The sequence below is a fragment of the Artemia sp. Qi Xiang Cuo genome, chromosome 10, assembly GCF_049724085.1.
Source record: "Artemia sp. Qi Xiang Cuo chromosome 10, ASM4972408v1, whole genome shotgun sequence".
NCBI lineage: Eukaryota > Metazoa > Arthropoda > Branchiopoda > Anostraca > Artemiidae > Artemia > Artemia sp. Qi Xiang Cuo.
Genome location: NC_142803.1, coordinates 70,977,592 through 70,990,250, shown reverse-complemented (window position 1 = coordinate 70,990,250; position 12,659 = coordinate 70,977,592). Strand labels below are relative to the sequence as shown.

At 33.5% G+C, this 12,659-nt stretch overlaps 1 protein-coding gene across 2 annotated transcripts in view; it reads right to left on the bottom strand.

The window, feature by feature from the left end:
- DNAlig1 (DNA ligase 1) overlaps nt 1-11,272 on the bottom strand; it is a 158,643-nt gene extending 147,371 nt beyond the window's left edge. The window contains exons 1-2 of one of the 2 annotated variants that reach the window (XM_089095700.1): nt 11,222-11,258; nt 1,272-1,479 (exon numbers count right to left, since the gene is read on the bottom strand). In XM_089095700.1, coding sequence (XP_088951826.1) covers nt 1,272-1,429 — 158 coding nt within the window. In that variant the 5' untranslated portion in view covers nt 1,430-1,479; nt 11,222-11,258. Of the gene's footprint in view, nt 1-1,271; nt 1,480-11,221 lie in introns of both variants that reach the window. The other variant, XM_089095699.1, reaches the window with a different exon arrangement.
- Nucleotides 11,273-12,659: the final 1,387 nt, after the last annotated feature.

Sequence of the window (12,659 nt, the reverse complement as noted above, 5' to 3'; positions counted from 1 at the left end):
TGATCTGACACCATTTTCGAGGGGTGTCAGGCTTTTTTTCGAAAACATCATAAATTTCTTCTTGCAATAAACTTCTACTTATAAGACAAAACAAAATAATAGTTACCATTCCTCAATCAGTGTCAGATTGCAATTTGTTTCCACTAGGCAGTTTTTTCCTAAAAATTATTTTTGACTTTTGATTCTGACTGTGTTAAAGAGATTATAGTAAATTCTCCCAAAGTAATAACGAGACTTACTAAGGGGGTTGGGAAGGGGAGTATACGGGAAGGGTCCCTTGTAAATCTTCAGTCAAGGGTTTTGGACCATAATTATTACAATGGTGCGTTTTATACTTTGAAGCTTTTCAACTTAAGAAGTAGCACAAACTTACAAATGGCAAAACTGATTAAAAGCACGTAGATATGAGCAATAGCTTTCAAATCAGCCATTAAAACCTCTCTAAGAAGTCCTGGCAGCCCACTAGCCCCTACCTTTTCCTCCTGAGACATGGCATCAATAGTGCCATTTTTAGCGACATTTGGCAGTTGCAGGTGATGTAATTTATAAATAAAACGTAGATATGAGAAATAGCTTTAATGTGAGCTATTAAACATCTGTCTATGATGTTTTTGCAGCATCTAGCCCCACCCCTTGACACATGGCACAGAAAGTACTATTTTTGTGCCATATGGCACTTGCAGATTGTGGAATTTATGAAAGGCACGTATATGTGAGAAATAGCTTTTGAATGAGACATTAACCATCTCTCTATCATGTTCTGGTAAACCGCTAGCCCTGGAAAAAAAAAGAAAAAAAGGGAGACAGATCAGTGCTACCCATACAAAAAAGTGTTTTTTCTTGTTTTTCAAGGTTGGGGATTGTAATTTCCCTGAATACGGTTTTCGACTATGCTAATTCCAATGATACACTTTTCATTTTGATCTGACGCCATTTTCGAGGAGTTTTCATGTTTTTTTTCGAAATGTCCATAAATGTCTTTTCCTAATAAACTTTTATGGTTAATACGAACCGAAATAGGTATTTTTTTTCTAAACGCGTTTTTAACTTTTGGTTACTTTGGGACGTGGTTCGCTCTTTACTAGGTTGCGACTGCCACTGCAACCATGAAAACAAAAACATAGTAGCATATCCAGCAGCAGATCGAGTAAACAGTTGAATTTAGCACTACAAATTACAAGAACAAGATGCAACTTAAAATAACCTTTTCTATGACAACACTGACACCCTGCAGAGCAATGAATGGGAAAGAATATAACTAAAATTCGCACCTTTGCGCAAGCTGGCAAATATGAAGCTGAAACTTTGGCCTTAAATAGCTACTCTGTAGAGGAGCAGGGAGAGGTTGCCCAAAATAGCTAAAAAACTTCCTTTTCCTTGATAAAAAAGCAAAGTAAACAGGAAATCTGTTGATGTACCCTAACCTCATTGCTGTTGGGTGTGTGTTCTGATTATTGATAAGTTGGAATATGATTAAGCCTAGAATTAAAATTTTAATTTGAGTTAATGACAAATTGCATACTTAAATTGTTGGCAGTTGATGATTTCTGCCATTTCTCAATACAAATCTGTCAATCACAGTTGGATCAAAACTGCCAGAAATTTACATAAAGTTTTCTCCCTCAGGTTTTTTACACCAAAAAACGTATTTAAGCAGTCCTAAGCTAGTTTATTTTAAACTTAAAGTGAGCTATGCAACACAAACACAAAAATTAATTACATGAAGCAGGCTAAACATTTTGAAATGGCAGATACATCAAATCTTACCCAGATCAGTCACACAGTGATTTTCAATGTGTATGATTGAAGGACCCAAAATGGGACCTGTTGGGCTAGATGTCATTGAGCAACTCCTCCTAACAGCCTGTAAATTTTTCTCATCAAAAATTTTGAAGGTTTCTGATGATGGATCTGAGCTGTGCAATTAAGATGTATGTGCAAGACCTCATTGTTAAGGCACAGGTCCTGTCCTTTTCAAGCCCTGGCCCATTGAGTTTTTTTTTTATCTTCACTGGGAATATTCTTTAAGGGTAATTTAAATGTAATGTAGTATTAAAACCTACATTATAGTATTATACTACAATACTACATTGTAAATTTAATATTATACTACAATACAGAATAATACATTGTAGTATTCTGAATTGAATATCTGACTTATTGAATATAAACCATAGGCTAGAAGCAATTCATAAATGTTCAATACCAAAACATTACAGGTATTTATTTCATAAATAGTTGACAATTCAAACCTTGATAAAATCAGGGTTATACAAGAATATTTAGCCCTTTCAATTACTTACTAGGATCTTTTGAACTAAACCCCAATGACAACACCTTCTCCCCTCTTTCCACAAATGAACACATTGTACCTTTTTTCAACTAATGATCATTCAGACATTATCAGAGAATGGTGCTTAAAAACCATTAATACAGCAGCATGAATTTTGGTGAATGAATTTGGTGAATTTTGGTAAACTAAGCCAAAACATCCAGAGTAAATAATTCAAAAATTGTGTTCTATTTTCAACAAAATTGATTTATAAGGCTTTTCAGGATTTCTAGTTTATATAAATAGGATTATAGTAAAGATACCAGTTTCTTGAACTTTGCTTTTCAATTAGTTGGGCTTAAAATATAGTCAAATTTTTGACCTTTGCCCTTCTTTTGCATTTTTGATTGCTTTATGCTATAATTTCCTTTTGTAACAGTTACTTTTACTAATTTTTTTTTGTCAAAGAGTTTAAAAGGAGATTCATTTTTGAGTTGACTGAAAAGATTTAGAATTAGGGTTGAATGTTAGTCAAAAAATGTTCTAATAGTTCTGAAAATAATCTTTATGATGGTGTGATGCTCAACAAAGGACTTTAATGAGTAGAAAAGGAGGACAGTTGAGTTTAAGAGGAGAAGAGGAGGACAGGAGGGCAATTTTGAGGGCTTTTTCTTAGCTGATAGAACTTTCTTCCTCTTAAAGACTTTGAAAGACAGAATTTTCATAAATACAGCAAAATATAGTCTTTAAACCTACAATCAGTATTTAAGGAATGTCTGCATACTTTTAGAGATTTACTACTTTCATCATAGTTGGAGCTGAAGATATTGTCATTAATAATTTTGTTACATGTTCAGATCCTTTTCTGTCCCAACTCAAGTTGAGGTTAAATCACCTCACAAAAATACCAAGATTCCAAACGGAACTCCTCTGTGACTCCACAAAAAAGCCACATACATCTCTAGGCTGTCTACAAAACTCTGCAACATCCTGTGTACATTAATTCTGCTTGCAACTCCTGAAGAGATTGATCAATTGGCTGAACGTGCTACCTCTGCAATCCTCAAAATTGCAAACGACATCCTTGGTAGAAAAGCCTTGGATCACTGTAGAAATAGTTCGATTATTTGACCAGAAACGCATACATAACAACAAATCTGTCCAAAACAGTTGAGACACCTACACACATCACAAACAGAAAGTTGAGCATGAAATCAGGAAGGCACTCCTCAACCATATTGCCAAAAAGTGGAAGGACTGCCAAACCCGGTTCAAGAAAGGCAACAGCCACATGCTCTTCAAAACAGTCAGCAAGCTATCCTACAAAGAAGGTCTCTCAGCACCCGTAATTCTAGACAAACAGGGGAACAATATCAATGATGCCAAGATGAAGCTTGAACAATAGAAGGAATACTTTGAGGAGAAACTGAACCCAGAAGTAATGACCAACCCAAATGTCCTAAAGTCCTTTCCAATCATAGATCAAAACCCCCTCCACCTCTACTTTGAAGCAAGATCAAAGCAACCATAAAATCCCTGAAGCAAGGGAAAGCTTTGGGGACAGATGGTGTCATTGCTGAACTGATAAATGTTTGTTCAGAAGACATTGTTGACCTATACCACAGTCTTATATCAGCCACATGATCTACAGGCACCAATGCAAGGCAGCAATAGTCCCAATACACAAAAAAGTCTTGAAGAAAGAATGTGACAACTACTAACCCATCAGCCTCACAAACCATTAAAGCAGAAGCCTGACCAAGATCCTGCTCTACAGAATTCAAGCAATCACTGCCTCTGTTCTTGGCAAGCATCAAGCAGGCTTTTGACTCGGATAATCAACTATTGACCAAATCTTTACTGTGCATCAACTGATGGAACGGTCCATTGAGTTTAACAGAGACCTCTATCAGCTCTTTATTGACTTCCAACAGGCCTTTGATGTAATATGCAGGGGAGGCTTATGGCATATTCTAAGACACTATGGTGTCCCAGATGAATCAATATCATTGAGGACATTTACAACCAATTCAAAAGTTAAATACTGACCATTGATGGGCTCTCTGGTGAATTCTCAACAGCCTCCAGTCCTGCAAGAATTCATCCTCTCATTGCACTTATTTAGCCTGTTTCTGCACGCCATCCGCTCCCTGATACCCATTGAAAATGGAGCCAGAATAGGATGAATCCTAATTTACAGACTAGCATATGGGGATGATATCAACCAGATAAAAAATAAATAAGAATGATAAGAACACATAAAAAAATGAATCCCAAACACCTGCCTAAGATCACACTTCAAGGAACAACTAAATGCAAACTATCCCAAACTGCACTTGACAGAACAGCATATTGAACCCTAGTTCATCAGATTTTGGAAGGAGTGGCCCCAAGACGTCCCCTGAGGATGGATGGGAATTAAGTAAGTAAGTAATAACTAAAGGCCTGCTTAATACTTTTCAGAGCAGCAGAGTGTCATATAATCTTCAAAGCTCTTCTAATTTGTTTTTTATGTTAATAAGATAATTAGGAAATGTCTGGCAAACAACATTCCTTAAAAAGGGTAGAGCTCAGTCTTACATGAAACCTTACAATAGAATTTATCTTTCTTGAGGCAGGAATGAGGGATGAATAAGATGAAGTCTTTTTTTGTTTACAAGTGGTTGAGGGAGAGTAAACTGTTTATTTTGTTGAGACTACTGAGAATCATATCTTTTGAATCAGGTATATGAAAGGGAGACAAAAGAGCTAAACATAATAGGAGAATAACAGGAACATAATAGGAACATAACATATTTAACATGGTAGCAACCATTACATTTGAAAACAATGTTGAATGGGGAATCAAATGGTACTACTCATTTGTTAGTATAGCATCTAGCTCTGTAAAGGTTATGCACAAGTGCGACTAAATCAGAAGAAACTGTGTATATAGCCTAGGGCTCTATCCATGCATTAGGGGGAAAAGGGCTGGGATAAAATTCTAGCCAAGGGGCTTTGGTTATCTTGGAAAGCAGTTGAGTTAGGGGAATAATACTTTCAGGAAACTATTCAGTGCCTAAATTATTCCCTACAACTCTATTCCTCCACTATTTCTAAAGTTTAGAAAATTGTATAGAAGACAGGTCTATATTAGTCTTAATTTTTGAAAGAAAAAAATCCTTAGTTTTGGCTTGAGTCTATTTTTCTTCTTTGACTTCATATTTTGAAAATACAATCCTAAAACTTTGGGTGGGATTTTCAGCCATATTAAGATTTCTTCTTTCATCTAAGAAACATTTTTTAAAATTCCTCATAACCTTAAAACTCAGTATCTAGCAAAGATATGAAGCTTGAAATGCTTTCTTTAGGCCTCATTTGTGCTGCAATTCTATTTCTCAGTGTAACATTTGAGTATCAGTCTATCCAGTGATTTCCCTTGCTTGTTTGTCACATTATTATTGCTTTGCCTATAGTCCATTAAATTTCAGGTTGTGTTATGGGTTTCTTTAATGATAATTGTGTGAACCTGCCAACATACTTTGAACATAGATTTGTTACACCATGTCAACAGAGGTTGGACATGCCCTTTTTGGGAGGGGATAGAAGTAGACTCTTTGAAATACTTCTGCAGAGCCTTCAAATGTGGTTTTCACATTTGAGCCTCTTCCACTTCCAAACTGTGCTGAATAATCAAGTGGCAGTGATGTGGTTTTTACATCACTGCCTCTTCCAGTAGGGAACTGTGTTGAATAATCAAGTGGTATTAAGAGGATTTGATACCTTAAACATCATTTTGTGAGCCTTGATGTTGGCTGACTCTCTCAAAGGCAAAGGATCCATTAGCAAATTCTCCTAGGGGACTATGTATCATTGCAACCTATTGAGAATTTGTGATTTGATTATAAAATTTGGTTGAAAAGACAATGGAATTGTGTCAGCAAAGCTTGAATCAAGGCAGGTTGAACCACAGAGAATTCAAAGTACTGCCAAATGATTAAATAACGTTTCTTTTGAGGTGATTTTTGGAATTTTCATACCAGGTATACTAGATCGTTTTTAGGAACAACCATTCCTTGAATTTTAAAAGAAAATTTTGCTTCATTTGATTGAGAAAACAAAATTTACACTTTGTCATGAAATAAGCTTCCCTATGACTAAATATCTCATCTCCAGCCCAAAACAATAGAAGTTACAAGGTTTTCCTAGGATTTAATGGAAAGTTAATGTTGACTATTGGTTTTCTGCTGTTTATTTGGATTGCTTATCCAAGCTCTACAAGACCACCTAATCAATTCTAAATACAAGTTTGCCCACACAAACACAAAAAAGTTTATAATGGACAAGACAGGCTGATTGCTTTAATGTATCAAATCCCCCTAATCTTTTGTTATTATGTTGTTTAGCTTAGAAAAGGAGTTTTAAACCCAGATTGTCTTAATTTATTATGGGCTAGCCTAAGTAATGGAGATACAGATTGGCTTGTTTAATAGATATCAGAGCCTATAGGCTCTTAAAGAGGAGAATATAAGGTAACAGACCTTTGGCTGTCCAAACACCAGTCTTCAAGGGATAATCTTATTGGTGTTCTATATCTCCAAGCATCTTTTTGGATAATTTTCCATAAAATTTATACAAATTTGCTCAAATTACATGTTAAGTTTCCTTAGATTCAGAATCTTAAGGCCTTCTTTTGTGCTATTATTGAATAATATCTAGGAGAAACATGGAATTTTGAAGAAAACCATATTTTTTGTGCTCATGCAGTTTCCAAAAGCTTAATCAAACTATTTCAATGAAGCAGTTGCACCACGATGAGGCATCCATTTGCAGCAAAAACCAAACAAAATCTGATGGAAGGTTCTGAATATTGCCAAAGATTAATGCAAGGTCTCTAATGCACACAAAATGAATTAGTATTCAATGTTTATACTCTGGTATACACACAATGCAACTGTTTGATAATTTGATATCATATTTAACATTGTTTAATTTGTCCTTTGTTCTGTTATAAAAAAAAAATTCCAAGAATCATACAAAAAACATTAATACAGCTGCTTCAAAATCACAAGTTGAGTATAGAAATTTTGTGATACTTTTTTCCCTTCAAGTAGAAAATGAGCACTAACAATGTGAAGTTTCTACTGAAAAAAAGTAGTATATTGTAACTGTGATTACAGTCAACTTGCAAAATATGAAGTTTTTTTTGAAAAAAATACTTAAGAGAGACACAAAACCAGAAATTAGATTTTCTACAATTCTCATACAAATATTTCCAGGTTTGGTTACAGCAAATAAATCAATGGTATTGGTATAGAATAGAAGTGCTCATGAAGTAGACATGCTAGAACACAAAAGAAACATTTTTAAATTTTTAATTTTTATATTTATGTTTGAGTTTTTTGACAACTTGTCCCTAGCCTTCCCCCTGATGGTCTCATATAGCCCCAGTATATATAAAAAAAACACTAAAGATTAGAAATGATGAAACTCTTTCTTTATAATATGCAGAAAAATTTCAATTAAGCATATAAGCACGTTTTTTCTGTTTATATAGATTTATAATATCCCCTTGCAAAGCCCCTTGGCATCATTTTCAAATCTGATAGCTGTGTTTCAGATAAAATAAATTATATTTTCAAAAATAACTTAAAAATATGACTGAAAAAAGGAAAAGACAAAGAGGTATGATTAACTGATACTTGCTGCATATTATAAAGTATGAATTTTATCAATTCTTTATGCAGGCTAGCCTAGAGCTATATGAGATGATTATGAGAGGAGAGGGTGAATTGTCAAAACACAAACAAAACCATAGAAAGGAACAGAAAAATTAGCAATTTAAAAATGCCTCTTTTTAGTTCTAACATGTTACTGAAATTTAGAGTTAGGTTAAAAATTTCGAAGAGCTGCCAAAAAGTTCTTATAGACTAAATGTATAGTCTAAACTTTAAATTTTAACTCTTCTATAAACATTATCTCTATAAATAAAAACAAATTCAGATATAAGCTATTTTCTTTTATCATAAAATATAGTAATATCTCAATTCATAGATTTTTATATAGCCATTAAAAGGGCTTACCTTTAAATTCAGAATTTTATCCACAATCTAAATGTAATATTCATTTCTGTCATGAAGTCTTTTGGTTAAGTTAAGAAAACTATTCTAACTTCTTTTTTTTTCTCCTATAGAAACCCCATTTTGTTGAACTAGCCTAATTTCCAGAAGTTCATCAAAATAACTTGTAATGAAAATGATTATTATAGGGCTACTAAAATTCATGATGAAATTCTGAATGGAAAACTACGTCTAATTCAAAATCTAGTTCAAAGATAATCATTCAATGGTTTAGATTTGAAATCAATTTGCTATAGTTTTAAGCAAACTCTAGTGGTCTTTTGCCAACAATTTGTTGGCAAAAGACCAACAAGATGAAAAGACAAACAAGATGTTGGTCTTTTGTCAAGGAGTTTTCACTCTTTGTTACAAGTCTGTAACTCTAGGACACTGATAAACCTACTTTACACTTAAGGGTAATTGAAAATTACTTTAGGGATTATAAATGTTAAGGTTAAAGCTTTCATATTCCCTAATAAATGAAACTTGAGTAAAATTCTACTTTAGCTACTTTTGGCTATCTTGGAAAGGGATTAGGTTAGGAAAATGAAACTTTCAGGGATGGGTCTACAGGCTAATGCATGTCCGGGGAAGGTATGTTGAAGTACCTACCTCCACTCCTTCTCCCTTTAGATGGTCCTGAAATTTGCCTACATGACAGGTATACCTATTGAAATTTTGACAAACCAACATCTTAACTTAATTTTTAATTATCACTTTCTTTTTCTCTGGCTTTAGTTCTAAAAATGCAATTCCTTTTATTTGAGTAGAATTTTAAGCCATATCAATGTTTTTTTTCAAAATTTAGGAAATGTATTTGCATATGTTTAAAACCTTATAAATTGGGATTGAGCTAAGTTGCAAATCTGAAAACAATTTTGTTGTATTTCATTTAAGCAGAAGATCTATTTTGCAAGGTTTCATTGCTATAACACACAGATCTTTAAAGGCCATCAAAGGTCAGGACTCTCTAGAGGGAGAAGAGTAGAGGTAGGTACTTCAAAATACCTTCCTGGGATATACTTTGGTAAAGTTCTATGTGGCCATATAATTTAGCTAGGATTAAAGTGAAAACATCATTTGATGCCTTTTTTTATGCTTTTTCATAATTCAAGAATTGCTTCTGGGGCTAATGGCATCTTGAGCCCTTAAAGGTGCCCTGGAGGTATTTTATATGAATAATGAAAGAACATAAAAAAAGCCTCAAATAATGTTTTCATTTTCATCCTAAGTTATATGGCCCACTGCAAATTTACCACAAGATGTACCCTCCCCCCACCCTCCTAATGTGCAAATGTATACCCTGAATTGTTGACAGCAAAGTTTCAAATTGCAAAATTCAGTGCTATTTTTGGTGACAGCATTTGAAAAACTTGAAATTGTAGGAAAATGGTTTGAGTTGAAAATCAAGAATTCTACAGGTTAGGTTATAACTTCTTTGTGTGGTTACAAAAATGAAATACCTTTGGGGCCCCTTTAAGGTCTCAAGATGCAAGTAGCCCCAAGCCCCAAAAACAATTCTTGATTATGAAAGAGCATACAAAAAGGCCTCAAATGACTTTTTCATTTTCATCTTAGCTAAATTATGTAGCCACCTAGAAATTGACCTATACATTAGCATGTAGACCCATCCTTCAAAGTTTCATTTTCCTAACCTAACTCCTTTCCAAGATAGCCAAAAGTAGCTAAAGTAGAGTTTTACTAAAATTTGAAATGGTAATAGCCTATTGTCCTGTTTCAAATCAAAATACAGAGCAAAGTAAGGTTATGTTTACCTAATCTAGCCCTGTCTCAACTCAAATATAAGCAAAAAAATGAAAATTAAAGTGGGCAAAGCCCCTATTTGTACCTCCCCTCCTCCAGCAGCAGCACCTGGGGTATATAATCCAGTCCCCCTCCCCTCTTTGAATGAAAGGCTCTGATTCTTGAATTTTAGTACACTGTAAGTAAAATTATTATAGCCTAGGTCTATAAATGCATTGAAGTCAGAATCATGTGTTTAGATTCTGGTAATTGGACATTACTTTTTATTTTTTGCTTTCTGTAGGATTCAAGCCTAATTAAAAATAGTTGTACACAAAAAGCAATGATTCACTCTAGACTTAGGCCTACATGTCAATGGAAAGCCACTTTTCATGCATTTCATCAAAAATGTCAGTAAAATGCTACTTTAGCTACTTTTGGTTATGTTGGAAAGGGTTTAAGTTAGAAAAATGAAACTTTCAGGGATGGGTCTTCAGGCTAAAGTATGTCACAGGAAAGTATTTTGAAGTACCTACCTCTAGTCTTTTTGCCTCTAGAGGCTCCTGAAAATTGCCTATATGACAGGTCTATACCTATAGAAATTTTGGCAAAACAACTTTTAGCCTTAATTTTCAGTTTCTTTGTCTCTGGTTTTAGTTTTGAAAAATGCAATTCCTGTTATTTGAGTAGAATTTCTAAGCCATATCAATGGCTTTTTTTAATTTATAAAATATATTTACATAGCCTATTTTTGAAACCTTAGCCTATAGGCTAGGCTAAATTGGGATTGAGCCAAATTGTGAGGCTGAAAAAAATTTTGTTGTAGGCCTACTTTATTTAAGCAGAAGATCTATTTTGCAAGGTTTCACTTTTATAACACACATATTTTTAAAGGTCATCAAAGGTTAGGACCCTCTAGAGGGAGGAGTGGAGGTAAATTCTTCAAAACACATTCCCAGGGCATAGGCTACTTTAGCCTATAGACGCATCCCTGAAACTTTCAATTTCCTAACCTAACCTCTTTCGAAGATAGCCAAAAGTAGCTAAAGTAGAATTTTACCAAAATGTCTTAAATTGCTTAGGCTTGAATAATTTACAGAAAAATAACCTTATTGATCTCTGAGAAGACATTTCTTGCCTTGTCTTGCTTCCTTTTTTAAAAACTTTCGCGGCACTTTTCCAACATGATTGTCAAATATAGTTAATGCCCCCCATATCCTAAGATTTTCGGGAAACGCAGTTCGAACAGCTCATATAATTTGCTGAAAAGCACACAAAAATACTCAGAAAATCGCAGGCAACACAAGGAATACATTTCATCCAAGCAAAATAAAAAAAAATAATTACCTGGTAATCCAGATTCTTGGACATCATTTACCATAACTTTGCTAATTTAATTGTTGTAGTTCTTTTAATGTTGTTATATAAAACTTCATTAGGTCTTATTAATTATCACAGAAATAGTCCAGCTTTAATGTAGCTCATCCACCACCGATTTGCTATATAATTGATTTCTGAGTATTTCCCAAATTTAATGTTTCAGGTTTTTGGCTTCCAACACTAAGTTTCTATGAACTTAAACGAAATTTGACCCATTTTGAACAAAGCGTTACCTTCTCAAAGCTAAGTTATTAAGTATTCAGTTAAATCCTTTGTATTTTGAAGACATTAAATGAATAAATGATTTTATAAAATTATTATTACGACTTGTTAGATAAAGAACAGCAACATAAGTTCCATGCACAGCCAAATGTTTTATTTTATCACCGCAAAACATATATGAAAGTTTTTTTTATGTTTCCAAGATACAAAATAAAATACTCTACTGTTACATGTTTTATGTCTATCACTAGTTTTGTATAAGAATATGTTTTGGTGTTTTTTATATGTTCGTATATGTTTTTAGGCTGTTATATGTTTTATGTCTAGTACTAGTTTTGTATAAGATAATACCATCAGTCGGTTTATGTGTACTATTTTACAGGTGTGTGTTGTACCACATTCAAACCAAAAATTTTGCTAGTTTTAAGTTTCAATTTCGCTCATTACATCCATTAGAAAAACTTTGTTTTTACTATTTAGTTTTTGCACCTTTTAGTTACAAAATATTATATAAAACTTTATAGTAAACTTGAACATCAGTAGTCTTAGTAGCTTGAGAGAAATAAAAGTTGACGACGTAAACATATCATATTTATCAAACCCATTTTATTGTTATTTTACATCTGATTGCGCGTAGGAAAAAAATTGTATGTGTGCATTCGCCGTCCCTTAATGGAATTGAATTCAATGAAACTGTATTAAAAAAATAATACACCATTTTAATAATTTAACAAATAGCCGTCCAAGAAGAAACAAAGCTCTGAGGAAGAACGACTACAACAATCAATACCGATGAATTCAATTAAATACCTAAAAATAAAATATGATATAATAATAAATAAAATAAGCGTCAAAAACCAATTGCTCTCGTAACCAAAAATAAATAATAATATAAATAAACAAAAATAAAAAAAAACACTCAAACTATAGTTCCTGATCCTCCC